This window comes from Argentina silus (genome assembly GCF_951799395.1).
Source record: "Argentina silus genome assembly, chromosome: 9".
Classification (NCBI taxonomy): Eukaryota; Metazoa; Chordata; class Actinopteri; order Argentiniformes; family Argentinidae; genus Argentina; species Argentina silus.
In genome coordinates this window covers 17,438,241-17,458,722 of record NC_139663.1, presented here as the reverse complement: position 1 = coordinate 17,458,722, position 20,482 = coordinate 17,438,241, and the positions used below count along the sequence as shown (strand labels likewise).

General features: G+C 50.8%; 1 protein-coding gene across 1 annotated transcript in view; it reads left to right on the top strand.

The window, feature by feature from the left end:
- The window catches only part of smurf2 (SMAD specific E3 ubiquitin protein ligase 2), a 43,634-nt gene that overhangs the window by 20,197 nt on the left and 2,955 nt on the right, over positions 1-20,482 (top strand). Inside the window, exons 4-18 of the mRNA XM_083677531.1 lie at positions 3,025-3,158; positions 4,796-4,861; positions 5,647-5,731; positions 6,388-6,471; positions 7,215-7,426; positions 8,970-9,054; positions 10,210-10,368; positions 10,559-10,606; positions 14,754-14,955; positions 16,715-16,818; positions 17,167-17,281; positions 17,932-18,110; positions 18,800-19,058; positions 19,424-19,625; positions 20,406-20,481. Coding sequence (XP_083533657.1) covers positions 3,025-3,158; positions 4,796-4,861; positions 5,647-5,731; positions 6,388-6,471; positions 7,215-7,426; positions 8,970-9,054; positions 10,210-10,368; positions 10,559-10,606; positions 14,754-14,955; positions 16,715-16,818; positions 17,167-17,281; positions 17,932-18,110; positions 18,800-19,058; positions 19,424-19,625; positions 20,406-20,481 — 2,010 coding nt within the window. The remainder of the gene's footprint in view (positions 1-3,024; positions 3,159-4,795; positions 4,862-5,646; positions 5,732-6,387; positions 6,472-7,214; positions 7,427-8,969; positions 9,055-10,209; positions 10,369-10,558; positions 10,607-14,753; positions 14,956-16,714; positions 16,819-17,166; positions 17,282-17,931; positions 18,111-18,799; positions 19,059-19,423; positions 19,626-20,405; position 20,482) is intronic.

Here is a 20,482-nt window from a genome sequence, read left to right as displayed (position 1 = left end):
CAAACAAGTTCTAAAAATGGCGGTTTGAATAGCACTTAGGGCAAAGGAGGGGGGGGGGGGGGAAGAGTCTCCAAAGCGATTTTCCCTTTTGACTGAAACGCGTGCATGTCTTGTTGTAACCATGTCGCTTTTCCCACAGACTCCTTGTCTTGTGAAAGCAACCTGGGAAGAAGGGAAAAAAAAAAAGAGAGAGGGAGTGCAGGAGAAAGAGAGAGGGAACGAGTGAAAGGGAGAGTGAAAGTTTCCAATATTTGCCCAGTGTTTATCCAGGCGTCACGCGGAGCTAACAGAAAGAGGAAGCACATGTCTCCGTTTGTTTGGTTGCTCAGGATACCGGACCCTCTCCCAACATGGCTGTTTAATTAGCTGTTCATGTCACGTTTGACAGGAGGGAAATACACTGACTGGCCAGACAGACAGAGAGAGAGAGAGAAAGTGAGGGAGAGAGAGAGACACACACACACAAATTGATGGATGGGAGAACATGGACCTGTGACTTTGTAGTCTAGCAGCTCCACACTAAAACTCAACTACAATCTCCCCCCCAGGGACAGACAGACAGACAGGCAGGCAGGCAGGTTTATGTGGAAACTCCATGAGTGTTCCTGCTGGTGATGAGTTAAACATTTCGGTGCCCACAGTGTTTACTCCGTAGCCGGTGGAAGGACCTTGAGGTGGTGCAGGAGTAGGGGCTAATTGACTGAGAGCAGCCAGGCAGGCTCACACACTTATTAAAATGGTGTCTGAGACACCTGGCGCACCACAGAGCGCCAACTGCATTAAAAAGCATTTGGCAGTGACTGTTTTTTTCCATTTTGGTGTGTGTGTGTGTGTGTGTGTGTTCCTGTATTTCTCATAAGTGTGCTCATGGCAACATTGACACGTTAGGGGCAAGGCCTCTGTGTCAGTGGTCAAGACCAACAGGCTGGACCGTGACCTCTGACCTCCCCCGGCATTGTTGCAGGAAGTGGCCTGCATGCCAAGGATAGCAGACACAGTCTCGCTGGCCAACTGCCTCCTCCCCCGCTCCTAATCCAGCCCAGTTCAACTATGTGGAGCACACAGGCGCTAATATAACCCGTCTGTGGCCCTGTTAAGGAGAAACAAGAGGATAAATCAAAACATCGGTGCCTATTTCAGCACTTGTAAACATACCGCACCTTCGCGACGGTCTCGAACCAATTCATCAACACACTGTATCCAGAATATGAAATGTCCTTTACCTTTCATGCTGTAGCCGGAAGATATCAATTTGGCGACATAGAAGACACCACCACCACCACCGAGTGCAGCAACCACGTTCTTTGTCTCATAGTCTGGCACATACCGACCGATAGAGCCCCTGGTCCCTGTCCCCGCTCTGCCCCGCTGAGGACGGCGGGGCGGGAGGGAGGGGGGATCAGGGGAACAGGTGGCGGCAGTGTCCCCAGGGCCCAGCTGGTCCCGCCCGCCGCGCTGAGGAAGTGTGACTTAGCACGCGTCGACTCCCAGGCCCGTGCACTAATTCATTTATTTCTGGCACAGCGTAGCCCGACGCGGTCCAGGGACCGTACCAACTGTGGCAGCTAATGCTGTGCAGTCTGCCACAGAACCAACCAGAGGCCCAACTCTAACACTGAAGACGGCCTAACTCCACACTAATAGTGTCCGTTTCAACACTCCTGGACCTCTTTAACTGGAAGCATTCTTGTTCTGTTATCTTTTTACCGCTAATCCTGTTATCTGAAACTTTTTGCTATGTTTGGCATGTGTAATATTAAACATATTCCGTATTTGACGAGCTGAGCTGATTTTTAGATCCACGACCGCGTTTTATAGTTTGAGCCATGTTCACGGAATATCCAAAGAAATGGATCAGGTGATCAACACTTCCCCTCTCTCTCTCTCTCTCTCTCTCTACAACACGTCTGTCCAACATAACAGTGCTCTCTCCGATCGCACCCCAGACAGGCATTTGGCATCGACTCAAAATGTCCAGACGTCTTACTCACAGCCCCATTGTTTCACATCCCTTTTGGTAAGCAGCATGATAATTACAGTGGGATGCAGTCTGCTAGCGGTATGGATGATTGGTTTTACACTGAAGGAGGGAACTGGGCCGAACAGATGTGCCACGACAGGTTCACATGGTGTGAGTTTAATACCCAGAGCGGGAGAGTACCGCCAGGGAGTGATAGGGGGATAATGGGATGGTTCAACTGTTCTCTTTCCTCTATCTTTCTCTCTACCCCCCTCCCTCCCTCTCTCTACCCCCCTCCCTCTCTCTTTCTCTCTCTCTCTCTTCTCTCCGTCTTTACCTCTACCCCCACCCCTACCCCCACCCCTCTCTCTCTCTCTCTCTCTCTCTCTCTCTCTGTGTCTCTTCCTCTCTATCGCTCCCTATCTTTACCTCTACTCCTCCTCTCTCTCTCTCTTCCTCTCTCACAGGGTGATTTGTGTCGAGGAGGTCTGCTGTACTGTAGGATGATTAATGATTCACAGGATCTGTGTCTGCGTTCTTCTGACTGTCTCATACCCAGACACGCAGGGTCAGAGTCGCACATTCACAGACGTTGGGTGGAAAATCCCTCTCAGACACCACCTCCTCCTCCTCCTCCTTCTCCTTCTCCTCTTCCTGCTGAGTCCTTGTGGGGACAAGGTGGTGGTGACAGCCTCCCGGCGTGCGTGCGTGCGTGCGTGCGTGCACGTGCGTGCGTGTGTCTCCACCTCCACCACAGGGGGGGGTACATCCAAGCAAAGATTTGTCTGGGGTAATAGTGCTTTGAGGCTTCAAAACATCTTACATTGGGAATGACTTGTCTCTTTCTACTCCCTCTCTTCTTTCATCTCCCCTCTTGTCTCTGCTCCCCTCTCCCCTTACTTCTCTTCTCCCATCTGTCTCTACCCCCTCTCCCCCCACCCCCCCCCCTCTCTCTCTCCAACTGCCCTCCTCCTCCCCCCCCTCTCTCTCTCCAACTGCCCTCCTCCTCCCCCCCCTCTCTCTCCAACTGCCCTCCTCCTCCCCTCTCTCATTTTCCCTCTCAGATATATCGGCAAATCTGACTCCATTACCATCAGCGTGTGGAACCATAAGAAGATCCACAAGAAGCAGGGGGCGGGGTTCCTGGGCTGCGTCCGCCTGCTGTCCAACGCCATCAACCGCCTCAAAGACACCGGCTGTAAGGACGACCTGTGTGTGTGTGTGTGTGTGTGTGTGTGATGCAGTTATTACACTGTTACAAGGTGTACAATGTCCATGAAGTGAAGTTCAGCTTCTCCTGTGTTTCTTAAGGTTCGCAGAGCCCCAATATGCTAGTAACCCAGCGCTGCTGTCAGAGTGACACATTCAGCCAACTTGAACCCTCAGTGCTGCCAGAGCACAGATCTGTGTGTGTATGAAGGGGTCACATTCTCCATTCGCCAGAACAGCCAATCAGCATCTGTTCATAATTACTGTGAAAATGTCTCATGTCAGAAGCTAACTGGATAAATGAGTGAGGTTTAGTAAGCGGTACAAGAGAAGACCGTGCCAGCGGGAAGCCGCGATAGCGCCCATGATGGCCCTGTCTGTGGTCTCGTAGACAGAAAAGGAAAGAATCCCACCGCTTTTCCTAGGAGCCCATGATACTGTCTCTTTCCTGGAGCGACACAGGAAACCTGAACCCTGTCCCACAGCTGTGAGTGGTTTGCCTCTGCATTTCCTCCTCCCTCCTCCTCCTGCTCACCCCCATGTCTCAGCCCCCCCCCATCTCACCCGTAGACTAGCATGACTAACCTACATCTATCTCGATCTGCAGATGTAGACAACCGGTCATTTCACTCAGACATGCATAATTGTAGAGCTATTTGAGTGGAAGCGTAGATGTGTTGTGTCCCTCTGTTGTGGTCTCTAGCCAGTGTGTGTTTGTCGTTCTTTTTTTGCTTTTAGCGTTCCGCAGCCGTTGCTCCGTGTCCTGTCCGCAGGCCTTTTGAGGGGGGCTCTGGGTTGAGTTGATGTGTGTGTGTGTGTGTGTGTGTAAGTGTGTGTGTTGGTTGGAACTGTTTTTGTAGCTGCTTACCACCCCTGTCTTGTAATGGTCCGACTGGCCCTGTTTTGGTCCCTGTTTAGTCTAGACGGACATCCTGAGCTGATCTGCATGACACTCAGACAACAGTGAACAGATAGTGGCATTTCTCGTGTCTGGAGGCAACTTGGTATTCCTGACATTTTTTATCCTTTTTTCTTCCTCCCCCCCCCCCCCTCCTCCCAGACTCGGTTAAGAACGTAGACAAAGAGTTTCCAGACTTTGGCAAGAGTTCACGTCCATGTCCAGTCTGAGTGGAATAGTGCAGGCTTTGTACTGAAATTTGTCAAACGTTTGACCTCTGTAGTGAACTGCAGGCTGCTCTGTGCCGATGCTCAGTGAGTTTTTTACGGCCCATGGCTGCCTCCACAGACCAGACCATCTGTTCCAGTGCATATCCCAGCCTCAGCCTCGGGGAGACAGACAGACAGAGAGAGAGAGGGGGGGAGGGAGGGAGAGTGAGTAAGAGAGAGAGAGAGAGACCGAAAGGGAGGAATTCACTGTGGGTGATGTAAACGATACAGAGCAACAGGACTTGAGGGGGAAAGAACCTCCCAACACGTGCTAGTTTACATGCGTCTCTCAGACAGTGATCGATCTTCTCTCCTCTCCTCCCTCTCCTCTCCTCCCTCTCCTCTCCTCCCTCTCCCTGCTCCACTTTCTTCTATTCCCTTTACCTGCTCCCCCTCTCTTATCTCTTCTATTCTCCCCCCCCCCCCTCCTTCTCCTCTCTCTCTCTCCCTCCCTCACAGATCAGAGACTGGATCTGAACAAGCTGGGCCCCAATGACAGTGACACAGTGCGAGGCCAGATCGTAGGTGAGTACCTCGGGATCGCGTGACACTGACCGTTTGCCAGCAGAAACATCCTGTCACTCGCCACAGTGCCCCCATACTTTCCTTTCCAATATGAGCACCTTAGGCTGTGCCAAACCAAAAGTCTTTCTAGAATGCTGATGGCCATGTCGCCAAGGAATGGCAAAAATGGATATTCCATAAATTGATATTCCCGGAGGTAGAACAGCCAGTGAACACAGCTCCGAAAACCAACAAATCTGCGGTCCTAAGTAACCTGACCCCTTCACAGGGTTTGGCGTGACCGTAGAGGAGGAGGCTGGTGGTGTTAAATGCGAGCGTTGACCTTGAGTGTGCCGTGCCCCTGACACTGGGCTTTTACGAGCAGAGCGGGTCCCTCAGGCAGCACGCTCTCTCTCCGCCATCTGTAGAGCCGCAGAGCCTGGTGACAGCGCCCCGCCACGCTCACGCGCAACGCCCAGCCTCACCCTTGACCCCCCCCGCCCCGTATGGGCAGGCAGGAAACAGCCTGGGTGCAGGCAGACAGGGGAGAGTTGGAGAGAGAACAGTCAGACAACAGCCGTGGAGTTTTAGCTTTTATAGGAATGTTATCGAGTTCCCTCCAAACTTGCCAGTCTACCGTCTGAATAAACGTTGATCTTGAACGTTTTTAGATTCATTCCTTCATTTCATTTTAGAGTTTTAGAGGCCTGTTTAGCCATCTGATCCCCCCCCCCCCCCCAACCCCCCTCCCCTCTTTAGCCCTAAATAAAACATAAATAATGTGTATCTGCCATGTGTTTGTCCAGTGAGCCTGCAGTCGAGAGACCGGATAGGCACAGGAGGCCCAGTGGTGGACTGCAGCCGTCTGTTCGACAATGACCTGCCAGATGGGTGAGTGGCCACGACCCCGTTCAACACCCGTCTGTACACGACCCTCTGTCACACCACCACACCACAGTCACTATGGCCAGAATCCTAACTCGAGATCTGCACGCGTAACGCAAATCCCCTGTTGACATCAATGCAAGATCTGAGCGAATGTCGGGTTAGGATTCCACCCTGCATCACAGTGCAGCCCTACAGTGGGTAGAGTCAGGGAGAGCACGTAGTCACAACTCCATAGTGTAATAGACTAATATGGCCTGGTGTTTTTCCTTGTCAGGCCATGTGGTGAGGGAAAAACCTCCTGGCCCTAGTTGTAGACGGGAACAGCATGTATTTGAACCCAGCTAGAGTAGCCAGAGGGTCTACTGCTCAGACACCTGAGCATCTTAGCATGGCTGACCTGAGAGCTGAGCTAATAATGTGGGCTGGGGTTAGTGAGTCTAGACGTTTGTGTGTGTGTGTGTGTGTGTGTGTGTGTGCGTGTGCGTGTGCGTGTGTGCAAGTGCGTGTGCTCTAGGAATTGGGTGAGCAGATTGGAGAAGCACATGTTACAGAAGCGGGGGGAGAAAAGGGGATTTTAGAACTGAGAATTTAGGACATTTAGGGTACGTAGTCACATGTATGTAGTCATTTGTCCGCTGTGTCACCTCTTGTGCTTCTAGCTGGGAGGAGCGGAGGACCGCGTCCGGCCGAATCCAGTACTTGAACCACATCACACGCACCACACAGTGGGAGAGGCCCACCAGGTGAGGACACTATTACAACCCACAACCACATCTTAAATCCAGGCGTCTTAATGCAAAAAAAAAAAAAACTCCAATTCCCAGACTGCATGCCTCTGGTCTGTGTAGGGAGAATCTATGAGATTGAACAGGGACCCGTTGTCAGATGATCCTGGCTGCGCTGTTGTTGTGGTGGTTATGGAGCAGCGTGGGGAGTCGTCGTGGAGATAACAGAGGAGACAGTGGTGTGGAGGGGGGGGGGCAGAGGGGTCTGCCTGGCCAGACTTCTGGCCACAGTCTCATCCTCTAACTCTCCCTGCTCCCTTATCCACAGCCTTCCTCTGACCATGGTCTGCTCTATGACTGGCCTACGCTCAGGTCCCACTCACACCAAGAGTGTGTGCTTGTGCTTGTGTGTGTGTGTGCACACACGTCTGTGTGCACGCGCACGCGCGCGCGTGTGCGTGAGCATCAGTACCAACCTAACAGACCTCATGGCCTCATTTAAAAAGTGCCCGAGGCCAGTCCAAATATAAGCAGATGCAGGCAGACAGACACTCATGCGTTTCTAATCGTGTGAGTTTTACAGTGCAGTTTTTTTTTTTTTTTTTGGGGGGGGGGGGATTTGGTCCACACAAACCCTATTTTATGGAGTATCTAAATAACTTCCTTGTATGGTCTCCCCCTCTCTCTCTCTCTCTCTCTCTCTCTCTCTCTCCCTCTGTGCTGCTACTCCCCCCCCCCCCCCCCCCCCCCCCCCCCCCAAGGCCTGCGTCAGAGTACTCCAGCCCGGGGCGGCCGCTGAGCTGCATCGTGGATGAGAACACGCCCATTCTGACCACCAACGGGGCCACGCCCACCGTGCCCACCGTGCCCAGTGACCAGCGTGCCCAGGAGAGACGCGTCCGCTCCCAGAGGCACAGGAACTACATGAGCAGGACCCACCTCCACACGCCCCCCGACCTGCCTGAGGGATACGGTTAGTGACCGATGAATGCTCACACACACACACACACACACACACACACACACACACACAAGCAAACCTTCAAAGGGGAAACAATTAGTTGTCTACTCTATTCTTACACTAGCGCGCACACACACACACACACACACACACGCACGCGCCCAACCTTCCACTAACAGATTAAGATGACAGATGACCACTGTGGCTCTTCAGACCAGGAGCTTACTGTGTATTAAACCACCGTATGGCGGATCTGTCCCGTGCTTCTGTTTCAACACCCGTGTCATCAGCACAATGCTGCAGAGATAATTGTCTGTCCACACCCCCCTGCTCAACTCGGGGCTAAATCACCCAGATATTCCATGTCCCCACTCAGTCCCCGACCACCGCCATGACTCTGCTGCAGAACAGCATAAGGAGGCTGAAATACTGGCCCCATTTAAACGGCCTAATTGAATTGATCTAGCAGTTAAAGGCTGGCGGCAGCCATATGTGCACACACACACTCACACACTCTCACACACACACTCACACTCTTACACACACTCACACATACACACACACTCACACATACACACACACTCACACATACACACACACTCACACATACACACACACTCACTTACACTGTCTCTCTCTCTCGCTCTCTCTCACACACGCACGCAGGCACACACTCTCTCTCTCTATCTCACATTCACACACGCACTGACACACACACACACACACACACACACACACACACACCCCTCCTCCTCACACAGCCTTAGGGAGTGTGCTTGATCCTCCAGACACTGTGAAGTCTTGTGGTGGATTTAGAAGCACGGGCCAGAGGAGTAAATCACAGCCATGCGTGCCCTCAGCCCTCCAAGATTAGGAGGCTCTGGTCTCTTCTTCTGGGCCACTTCTCCCTGAAACGCTGTCAGCAGCAGCAGCAGCAGCCGCCCCCCCAGTCATGGGCCGAGGTCGGCCAAAAGGTTGTCACATGCGTCGAGTGTAGTGCAGCGGTCGGCCCGCGGGGAGAGGGAGGGGTGCGGAGGTTATGTACACGCGCGTTACAGCGCAGAGCGGCGGGTCCAAAGGGATGCCAGAGAAGAGCTCCTACTAGGCAGCGCATGGAAATATCTCTGTCAGGCGTGATGAATGAGCCCACCACTGACACACAACCCCCCCCCCCCCCCATCTCTCCCCCCTTCTCCCCCCCCCACTCCCTATCTGGGCTGGCTGCATCGAGGGACTCACTCCCCTGCTTTTTATCTTTGCCCGTGCAATGTCTCTTACGCGCACACACACACTCTTGATTCAGACACGTACATAAAACGAATCCAGATTTTATTTTTAGTGCTACGAAGGCTTTTCGACAGACTTCTCAGTGCGTACACTTGTGTATTGACGCACGTAATTAATGAGTACACCTCCATCTCTCTCTCTCTCTCTCTCTTACTCACTCGCATTGTTCTGTAACCCAATATTCTGTCTCTCCAAATCCCTCCATGACTAATCTACCTTTATGTGTGTGTCTGTGTGTGTGTGTGTGTGTGTGTCCTCCCCCTTACAGAGCAGAGGACCACACAGCAGGGCCAGGTGTACTTCCTCCACACCCAGACGGGAGTGAGCACATGGCACGACCCCCGGGTGCCCAGGTATGCCCATGAATTGAACTCTAAACACTCACGATATATATACCCCACATACACACATACACACGCCCTGCAGGCTTGTAGAAAGACCCATGGGTAGAAGCTCCAGACTGCAAAAAGGACTACAAAGCTGTTCTGCACAGGTCAGGGTCCCGAGGGGTGTATTTCTTAATAGACGTCCTCACACCCATGGTTCTGTCACGGGTGGGCAGTCAGTCTCTGGCTGTCTCTCAGCCCTGGTTCCTCTTCCTCCAGATCTGCTGCTGGCTATGTGCTGCTGATGTGTGATCTTTGTCATGGGGCTCTGAGAGGATTCCGTGTAGACTAGAGAGAGAGTTCTGTCAGGGCTCTCACAGCAAAGGGGGGAACACCGCCCTGCCCTGGCTTTTATAGATACAGCCGTGAGCAAACACCACACAGCCTCCAGAGAGACCCCCCTCTCACTCACTTACTCACAAAGGCTTGTGTGTCTTATTGATTACCTCAGGCCCAGGAGCACACAATACAACCATACATCAGTGTACTGTGAATGGAAATCAATAGAAAGAGAGTGATCTAAGAATACCTGGACAGCACTGCTCTCTCTCTCTCTCTCTCTCTCTCTCTCGCTCCCTACCAATATGCGAGACGGATGATATTTTTCTGGAGCTTGATACGATCCAATCGTTCACACCACACCCTGTAGTGTTTCCTACAGACGCCTCATGTGTTTGCAGATGCGGCGCTGCCAGACTCACAGCAGCACCGAGGCTTTGGTCATTTGGCTCTGACCCCGTCAGATAAGTCATCGCCAGTGAAGTGAGGCTGCTGTAATTTCTTCAGGTTCCTCTCCACGGACAGTTAAAGCAGTCCAGCTGAAAGGGGTTGCATGGCAGCAATAAATAATTTCGATGGGAGGAAGAAAAATGATATTAAAATGATTTCTCAGACGTTTTGGAATTTTTCTCACTCCCGCTCGCCTGTTTTCCCAGTTAGTCAGGGCTTAGGTATGTTTTGCACCTTGAGTTTGATTGTTCTCACCATACTTTTTTCTTTCTTTCTCTTTATGTCTTTCTTTGTCTGTCTCTCTCTCTCTCCCCCTCTCTCTCCCCCTCTCTCTCTCTCTCTCGTGTGTTTTTGATTTCTTATGTCTTTTTGATTTCTTTTCCTCGTTCTCAGAGACCTCAGTAATGTAAATTGTGAGGAGCTTGGTCCGCTGCCCCCTGGCTGGGAGATCCGGAACACCGCCACCGGCCGGGTCTACTTTGTGGACCACAACAACCGCACCACGCAGTTCACAGACCCGCGCCTCTCCGCCAATCTGCATCGAGTCCTCAAGTGAGTTGCACACACGACACTAAGCCACCAGAGAACTCAACCAGACCCGGAGTTGCAGAAACACCCTATATGAGATGTAACGGGTCAGAAGGAGTACTGTATGACCGGCTAGCAGTGGCACTTCTGAACTCACTGTCATTGTTGTTTTCCTGTTTTGCGTCTCTCCTCTCCTCTCCTCTCCTCTCCTCAGCCCAAGCCCCAACGGTTCCCGCAGCAGCATCGAAAGTCAGAACATCAGGTAAGACACCACCCCGTGTTCTTGGAAAGACTGTACACACAGATGTGAGTGTGTAGATTCACACACCCTCTCAGACACACACACACACACACACTCAGACATATTCACTCAGTCTCCCCCGCACGGGATGTTTTACAGGAGAGCCCTGTGCCAAGGTGTGTTCAGCACCTGTAGAGGTTCAGCCATCAGAGCAGTCTTTCTCCTGCGCGCACACACACACACTCCCACACACACACTCTGCATGCACAAGGCTGAATTCCACAGCCCTGCAGTGGTTTTGATCATGCACGGGTTTTAGCACACAATCCGTCACAAAGCTGGCTTTGGCTCGACATCAGATAGCCATGTGGAAACCAAGACTGGTGTGTCTGTGGCTAAGGAGTGTCTTACGTCCAGGAAACGGAGCATAAATTTGATGCCCGAGTCAATGAATGAAGTGTGTGTGTGTGTGTGTGTGTGTCCATGCGTACGTGTCCGTGCGTGCATTTCAGAATTTCTCCTCCACACAGCTGTTCAAACACAGGCTGAGTTACTATAGCTGCAAAATTACCCATAACGCTGAGCGGCGGTGGGTGGGAAGGTGGAGCAGGGTACGGAGCGGTGGGCCTCGGTGGGCCTCCTCTGTCTGACCTCATTCCTTCTCCGTGCAGCAAAAGGCGGAATGCATCGATGGAGAGATCGGGTGTCCCTTTTTTTTTTTCCTGTTCTGACAGATCAAAGAATGTGTTTGGGACTCTCTCTTTCTGTGGCCCTTGTGAAAGTCTTCTAAAAACCCCGCCTGGCACGCCATGTATGTTTGTAATGCAGGAATCTTGTCTTTAGCACAATAATGTCCAGATGTGTGAAAAGCGGCGCGCAGCATTTCTGCTCTTTTTAAAAAATAAAAAAAACACAGGTCCGATTATTATTTCACATCAAAGTAAGGATTTAGAGGTTTTTTTTAAACGTTATTGATGGCTCTGTTTTAGACAAATAATTGTATTGAAACGAAAAGGTTTGTTTCCCTGAGCCAAGAGGAGGTCTATGGCCATTAGAATGATGGATGATTCACCCGTTACTCCAGGCACATACTTTCCCTGGGTTTTGGTCTAAAGCGAGAATCCCTTGGCTTTGACTTGGAGAACCTGAGGGATCTCGAGGTGTGCACTAATGTAACGCACATTGTATGTTGGATCAAAGCTTTAGCGTGTGTCGGATCCAGGGCTTTAGAGTGTGCTAAGTCTCCTGGTTAGCGTAGGGCTCATAGGCCTGACCCATGCTGACGGCATCACCCTACATGGGATGGATTGCCTTTTCCATTTCCAGTCGGTGAGCCTCTCTGGAGTTGGTCACCTCCCCGCCCACGGTGGAGCAGCAGAGCTGGACTGGGCTTAAAGAGGGCTGGCGGTGACATTCCAGCCAGCGACAAAACTCTGTAAAAGATATCAGAAGGCCGCCGTGGCTTTCTGTCAAGACATCTGCCTTTTATCAAGGCAAAGGATTTCAGACATTTTTCACCCCTCACGCCGTCATCCCGCAAAAATGTTTGATATATACGTGTCCTTCAAGCTTATGGTTTATTACCCCTTTTATTTGCTAAAGACATTGCCTCAGCGGCCAGAATACGGTTTTGGTTAGACTCACCCCTGTGATGTTGCAATCTCCTGACTCCAGCCCTGGTCACTGCACAATGGGTAACAGAACCCTCGTCTGGTTTTAAGACCTGGCTTCAGAACTGCCCTCTGCACTCTTGCATGAAAACTCAGTGTATCGTTTCCCAGTGATCTTACGCTTTTTGGAGCCATTACACTGAGTTCAGAATATGTGTGCACGCATCTTTTACGGTGTCTTCAGGTGAGCTGCAACCAGGGGATTTTTGCTCTCTTGAAAGGGAGTGAGAGAGACATGTAAAATAGAACAGATAGTGTTCTATCGCTGTAGAGAGAGAGCTAAGAATGCACACCACACAGACAGAGGTAGCTGAAGTGTGCGTGTGCGTATGCGCGAATGTGTGTGTGTGTGTGAGAGAGACAGGGCAGGAATGTTTGATTTATGGGTGAAAGTGCAGGGAGAGCTGCTCTGCGGCTCTCTGCCTCCCCTCTCCTTGTCTGAGTTGTCCTCTCTGTTTGGGTGCTGTCCGGAGGCAGCCCTTCCTGCCCCCACCCTCCCTCCCACTCTCTTTCCCTACCTCCCTCTCTCCTTCCCTTCCTCTGAGTCTAGTCTGCAGGAAATAAAGGGATTGGAGAAGAGGACTGGGGTGCCCTGTTGGGCCCTGCGGCTTTCTGGGATAGCAAAAGGTTGGAGCCAAAACCTGTCACTGGTTAAAGAGTAAGCTGTCATGATGCATTGTGGTAAACAAAAAGACCAGACAGGCAAAGCATCAGTTATTATAGATTGTCAGGCTTTAGTTAAATGTATGTTCACAAGAACTGTATGTGCTATTGGGGCACTGCAAAGCATAGTGAATTTGGTGGGAATTGGCAGGGTGCTTGGTGCCTGGTCCAGACACAACTTGAAAATAGATTTACTGAGTTAAAAATGGCAGGATTTCAGTGGTCTTGACCAATGCCTATTGTACTTTTTAGGCACAGGTATAGCTTTGTGGCCCAGGAGAAGTTGTTTCTCCATGGTTACCCTCTTTATATACACATACTATCTATCTCTCTCTCTCTCTCTCCCACACACACACACACACACACTCACACAAAACCCTTTGTGGCCGGCTGTACCGTCTGGTGTTTATGACCCTGCTCAGGGGCGAGCGTGCCCGCTACGCCCCGCTAAAGTGCAAAAGGCCAACGTGCAAATAATCCTCCAGAGCTGGCTCCATAAAGGGCCTTTTCATTCCTTCAGAGTGTGTGTGTGCGTGTGTGTGTGTGCGCGCGCGCGCACACGCCTGTGTGAAGCCCAGTCCCCCCACAATGCTGTGCCAGCCTCAGGAACTTTCCTCCAGGCAGCCACGGCCATGATTCAGACGTTCGTTCTCTCTCTCTCTCTGTCCAGAGGTTTGGGCTGGTGTCAAGGGTCCCATTCCCTCCGACCGCAGATAATATTCACAGCCTTTCTTCTGATGCTGCGGTGAACCGCTCTCCACCGCTGTTTTATCACATCCCTCACTGTGTTTGAGCTTCTCACTGAGGTGCTGTTCGTAGCCTTTTTTCAGCTACAGCAGGACAAGGGAAATGTGATTTGACATGGCTGTTTGTACAGTAATACATGAATGCAATACCCGTTTTAGATACATGAGTCATGGCTGGAATGTGTTGGGTTTTGTCCCCATATTTTCTCTTCTGAAAACCATAAAGACAACACCCGTCTGAACAGTTTGGGCTAAACCCATTATGTCTACGATACCCTCGATGAACCCTCATTACTCAGTCTAGTGGCCAGTGTTCTCATAGAGACTGACAGGTGCATCTATTTGCTGAGGTTTCTTGCTGCTGTGGCCACATTTTGCTGCTCCTCTGCAGAACCAGAACCTGCTATTTTAGAGCTGGACCGTGGTCTGTGTGAGACCACCCGGAGGCCTGCTCCAGGTGGGGATTGGAGGGGAGGGGAGGGGGCTGTCATAGCACACACCTGTGAGCTGGCACCCCCGGGACCTAGCCTAGCCCAGCCCAGGGCTCTGAGGGGAAGTGGAGTTGCCCGGGAGGACCAGGCCGTTTGTTTAGAGAGCCTGTCGGGGCGTGGAGGAGTGGACTGCTTTGCCTCTGTCCTGTTTACAGACACCGCGGCTCCACGGAACCTTCACACCACCTCTCTGACCTCCGCTCCCCCGTGTGTGTGTGTGTGTGTGTGTGTGTGTGTGTGTGTGTGTGTGTGTGTGTGTGTGTGTGTGTGTGTGTGTGTGTGTGTGTGTGTGTGTGTGTGTGAGTGTGAGACAGCAGCTGTTTGACTTGATGTGCGTCCCAGATGACCTCATTGTGTTTACCTCTCCTTCAAAGTCAGCAGAGGATGGAGACAAAATTCCTGGCCTTATTTTCTGTTTGTTGGGTTTTGGTGGTGTTTTTGTGAGGGGGTTTACTTTTGGTGGATTTGCTCGTGTTGTTATACCCCATGTCTCAACTTAATCTCTCTCTCTTAATCTGTCTTTCTCCCTCATTCTCTCTCTCTTGTCCTTCTCTTTCTTTCTCTCTCTCTCTCCCTCCCTCCCTCCCCCCTCTCCCAGTCGTCAGAACCAGTTGAAGGAGCAGGCCCAGCAGGTGTTGGTGTCCCCGGCCCAGCTCCCAGAGGAGCCTGACTGCCTCACAGTTCCCAAATACAAGAGGGACCTGGTCCAGAAGCTGAAGATCCTCCGCCAGGAACTGTCCCAGCAGCAGCCCCAGGCGGGACACTGCCGCATAGAGGTGTCCCGCGAGGAGATCTTTGAGGTGAGGACACACACACACACACACACACACACACACACACACACACACACACACACACACACACACACACAATCCCTCTGTACCAGTGATCCTGGCCCTGACGAGCCACAGTGCTGCAGGCTCTTGTCCCTCAACTCAACAGTGACACACCTGACTCAGCTCCTCAAGGTTTTAAAGAGTTTTGTTATGGAAGAGATGGACTGCACATAGCGTGAAGTTCCTCCATAGGTACATTTACCCAGGCGATGTTATCCCATTCTCTCTCTTCCTCTGAGGTCGTTGCTTGTTACACACGTGCATTGACAGGAGTGATATTTAGGCCTGCAGAAGTTAAGGCCAAGCAGATGGTTCAGAATCATCTTCCCATCCGCTCTCTCCCTGTAAGGTCATTGCCCTTAACGTTCCTGTCATATCCACCACGCTGATATCTATTATGTGTGAAGAGATTGTGTTTAAATCCAAAGCAGACGTCTTGTTTGAAATAAGGAGTTTCTCAAGTCTACTCCTCAGTGGGGGAGTTTCTTCGTCTGGGAGGTGCGGGGCTCCATCAGAGCAACAACACCTGCAACAGACTACATGACCCCCGTAAAATATATGATGGAATGTGCTGGAACAGCTTCGTCTGTTAATCTGAAGGAAGACATTTTTGTTGGCTGATCTCAACTCGAAGAAAGAGAGGGGGGGAGGGCTAGACATAACTTCATTGCTTTTTTGGACATCTCAATTGCTTAAATATGAGTATTTGGATAAGTGTTAGCCGGTGTGCTGTAAAAGCTGTCACGTTGTGTACATTGTAGTAAAGACTTTTTTTTTTAATTGTATTTATTTTTTTATTTTTTTTGCTCTTCTGAACTGGAGGGCCTCCTGGTGGAGCAGCACCAGGGAGAGAGAGAGTCTGTGTTATTTCTCTCTTATGTCTGTTTATTATTACTCTCCTAATCCACTTTTAATGAGACTGGTCCCCACACTCTGAGCCGGCGGCACGCGGGGTGGAATGATCCGAGCTCCAGGGGGAAACGTTTGTTACTAAAAACATTTGTCTCATTTCCATCAGAAGCCCCCGCTAGCATGGAACCTAGTGTTAGTAGGGTACGGTTTCTCTTCATAGCACACAACTGTTTATTTTATTCCCCCCCCCCCCCTTTTAGTCCTTTTGCTTGAAGCAGTTTTGAATAGCCCAGCTCTTTGGTCGTTGATTTGCATGTTTCAGACAAACAGACGGACAGACGGACAGACAGACAGGCTGGGGTTGTGGCCCAAGTCACCCTCTGAACATTCCTGCCGTGTTTCCCATGAGCCACCAGGGCTGGGACGTTTGTGACAGGAGGGCAGGGGCTGGCGGGTGACGCTCTCACGGCGGGGGCTTCCTGGCGGAATGTGTCGCGCTGGGGAACGTCTTATCACGCCAGAGACCTGATGATAATGGAGTTTGATTAAGGGCGGACACTCGGGTTACTTTGGCAAGGGAAGAGAGGGCGTACATCATCATCAGCAGAGCAGGGCCACGTTCTAGATGACAGAGCGCAGGAATGTATGTTCTTTGGCTCTGTCCCCAGCTTCAGCATCTCTCTCTCTCTCTCACACACACACACACACACACACACACACACACACACACACAGACGTTACAGCACAGATAGATGCCTCCCTCTGGCCACCGGCCCTGGGCTGTGCACAACATATGGTCTCACTGTCTTACATCAGTTGGTTCTACTAGTGCAGTCTTCCGTTCCTTGACGTGTGTGTGTGTGTATCGCAGGAGTCTTACCGACAGGTGATGAAGATGAGGCCGAAGGACCTGTGGAAGAGACTGATGGTGAAGTTCAGAGGAGAGGAGGGGCTGGACTATGGAGGAGTGGCCAGGTAAGGATACACAACAAAGCAGAGGCAAGGAACAAAGAGGACCTTTTATTTGTCGTTGGTTACAGTGTATGCCACATCTGCTCTCAAATTGAGTTTTGCCCTCTAGTGGTGGTGTCGAGGTAAAGCACATGAGCTTTGCAGGAAAGTTCCCCTTTGTATGAATAGTAATGGCTTATTGACTTTCACTTGTGTTCCCTGGCCCTGAGCAACTATTGGATGGACCAAGAGGTTTCACAATGGATGAAATCATCATCCCTGCCTCTCTTTATCTCTCCCTCTATCTCTCTCTTCCGCTCTCTCCCTCTATCTCTCTCTGTGCCTGTCTCTGTCTGTGTATGCTCTGTGCAGGGAGTGGCTGTATCTGCTGTCCCATGAGATGCTGAACCCTTATTACGGCCTGTTCCAGTACTCCCGTGATGACATCTACACTCTGCAGATTAATCCTGACTCGGCCGTCAACCCAGTAAGTCTCACACACACACACACACACACACACACACACACACACACACACATACAGCCTCACACACACACACACAGCTTAAAACACACACACCACACTTCCATTACTCCCGTGGTGACATGTTCATCCCGGCCATGCTCTCATCTGCTTTAGTCTTGCACGATCTCCGTCCCCTCTGTGATTTGTTTGTTTGTTTGGCCGTGTATCTCCAAGGCAACAGTTCTAGTGCTTGATGCCCCCCTGAGAGACCCCGGTGATGAGTTAGGCAGCCTTTTAACTGTGGTGTTGAGACTGTTTACTGCCTTGATAGGATTTGATTGCTTAATCCACAAAAGAGCAATATTTTATAACAGACAACAGTTGGTGCACTGCCGTTCACCTTTGAGTAATAAACTTTGAGTTACTGCAATAAAATCCCAGTTGTAAGAGTAGCAGGTATTTGGTATAGTCTAAGGGCCGAAACTTGAGACATGCACGCTAACTCATATTTTTTCACGCTATCCAATGTTTTCCTCAAATGAGTTGCATGTGGTCATATCAAGTTAGGATGTATCCCAACGGCCTTTTATCACCATAATTGTCTGGAGGCAAGGAGATGCAATTCAAAGACAGTCTGGTCAAGGGGTCTGATGTTTTGGTTCCTCTTCTAGGAGCACCTGTCCTACTTCCACTTTGTGGGGAGGATCATGGGCATGGCAGTGTTCCACGGCCACTACATAGACGGAGGCTTCACCCTGCCCTTCTACAAGCAGCTGCTGGGCAAACCCATCACTCTGGACGACATGGAGTCAGTGGACCCTGACCTGCACAACAGCCTTGTCTGGATCCTGTGAGTCTAACACACACACACACGCACACACACACACACACACACACACACACACACAGACACAGACACACACGCACACACACGCACACACACACAGACGCGCACACACACAGCCTTCTATGGATCCTGATCCATTTTCATTAGGGCTGGGAAGTATATTAGATGAAACGGACCGAAGCACAAGAAGTTAAAGCTAAAATGAATGACATGAAGCCAATTAAACAAGATTGTTATCCCAAAGAAGCTCGGTTCAAGCAATTATCACCCATATGTCTTAATCTATGGTAATTTGCACCATTGATTGAACCAGTAGACTAATCAACTAATCAGAAACAACTAATCAATGGACAGACAGCCCTCGTTTTCATTGTCAATCAATAGTATGGGACAAACTCCTTTTCATTCATAAGTGCTAAAGATACAACCAGTCATGGTCAACCACACATCGATTACACCGATTATTTCATCTATTATCCTTATTACATTTTATTGTTGATGATGACTCATGTTGTAGAGCTGCTCTGCCTCAGGCTTTTCATTGTAATTGTAATAAATACTTAATTGTATATATTCAATGTTATGACAAATAAACAAGACTTGACTTGACGAGTGATTTTTACTATGCTTCAACAATCATCCAACCAGCGTCACCTCTGTCTCTAATGCCCCCTGCGTCTGTCTGCTCTCAGGGACAATGACATCACAGGCGTGCTGGACCACACCTTCTGTGTGGAGCACAACGCCTACGGGGAGATTATCCAGCATGAGCTGAAGCCCAACGGGGGGAGCATCCAGGTCACCCAGGACACCAAGAAAGAGTACGTCAAGCTCTACGTCAACTGGCGCTTCCTGCGGGGCATCGAGGCCCAGTTCCTGGCCCTGCAGAAGGGCTTCAATGAGGTCATCCCCCAGCACCTGCTCAAGGCCTTCGACGAGAAGGAGCTGGAGGTGTGTACGAGAGACTAGCAGCACTGCGTTTCTTCAAAGAGACTATTCGTCCTGTGTTTCTTCTAAGAGACTATTAGTACTGTGTTTCTACCAAGAGACTATTAGTACTGTGTTTCTTCTAAGAGACTATTAGTACTGTGTTTCTTCTAAGAGACTATTAGTACTGTGTTTCTACTGCACCCTCCCTCATTAGTACTGTGTTTTTACTGCACCGTCCCTCTCTGAAAGTTACTCCACCCTCTATCCACATGTAGACGGCTGAGGTTTTACTCGTCCTTTCCCCTCTCACGTTTACCTATTAACTTATCTTCCGTACTCTAATCTCTCTCCTCTGTCCCTCTCTCTCTCTCTCTCTCTCTCCACAGCTCATCGTGTGCGGCCTGGGCAAGATAGACATCAACGATTGGAAGTCCAACACGCGGCTGAAGCACTGCACCACCGACACTAACATAGTCAAGTGGTTCTGGAAGGCCGTCGAGTCCTATGACGAGGAGAGGAGGGCCAGGCTGTTACAGTTCGTCACCGGCTCCTCCAGGGTCCCCCTGCAAGGATTCAAGGCCCTCCAAGGTAACGCTCCACACCCATAACACTCTCCTTCCTGGTGCATCTGTGGCTGCTGCGGTCAGATTTTCATCCACTCCCACTCATGCATTCAAAAGCATTGAATCGGTTGAGGTTGAGAAAACCTGTGTACACTTTGGGGAGATGGGAAGAGAATCTGACCACAGCCTGTTTAGCCTGTCAGGCCTTGCTGCACCACACTGTTAAAGTGGGCTTTCAAACCCCTGTCCAATCCCTTAAGACATGTGTTATTATGGATTGTTATGACATGTGTTATGACAGCATGGTAAGCTTATGACTCATGAGGAGATGGGTAAGGGTTGATTCTTGTACTTGACTTTCCCCTGAGGCAGCTCAGCAGGTCCTAAGTGAGAGCAGCTGGGGTGACTGTGTGTGTGTGTGGGTGTGGGTTAGGGTTAGTGTGTGTGTGTTAGGGTTAGTGTGTGTTGCCCTGGCCAGTGGGTCCAGTCTGGCAGACAGGATGCCCAGAGAGCACCCAGGCGTGCGGGACACGCTGTGATCCACTGCTCTTCCTGTCTGACTGTCAGACCCTCAGGGTTGCATAACATGGACATCTCTGGTCTAAATATCTCAGGGTTCACACAGGCCAAAAACAACATACACAAACCCGGTGCACTCTGCAGGGGCCACACCTGGTGCTGAGTGCTGACCTAGCTAGCAGCACAGTACAACACTGTCCTGTCTAAGGGAGGGAGGCGTGCGTGCGTGCGTATAGTGTGTGCTCAGTCACCGTGCTTTATAATAACTCTTGTTGATCTGTTACAGGTGCCGCCGGCCCACGACTCTTCACCATCCACCAGATCGACGCCAGCTCCAACAACCTGCCCAAAGCCCATACCTGG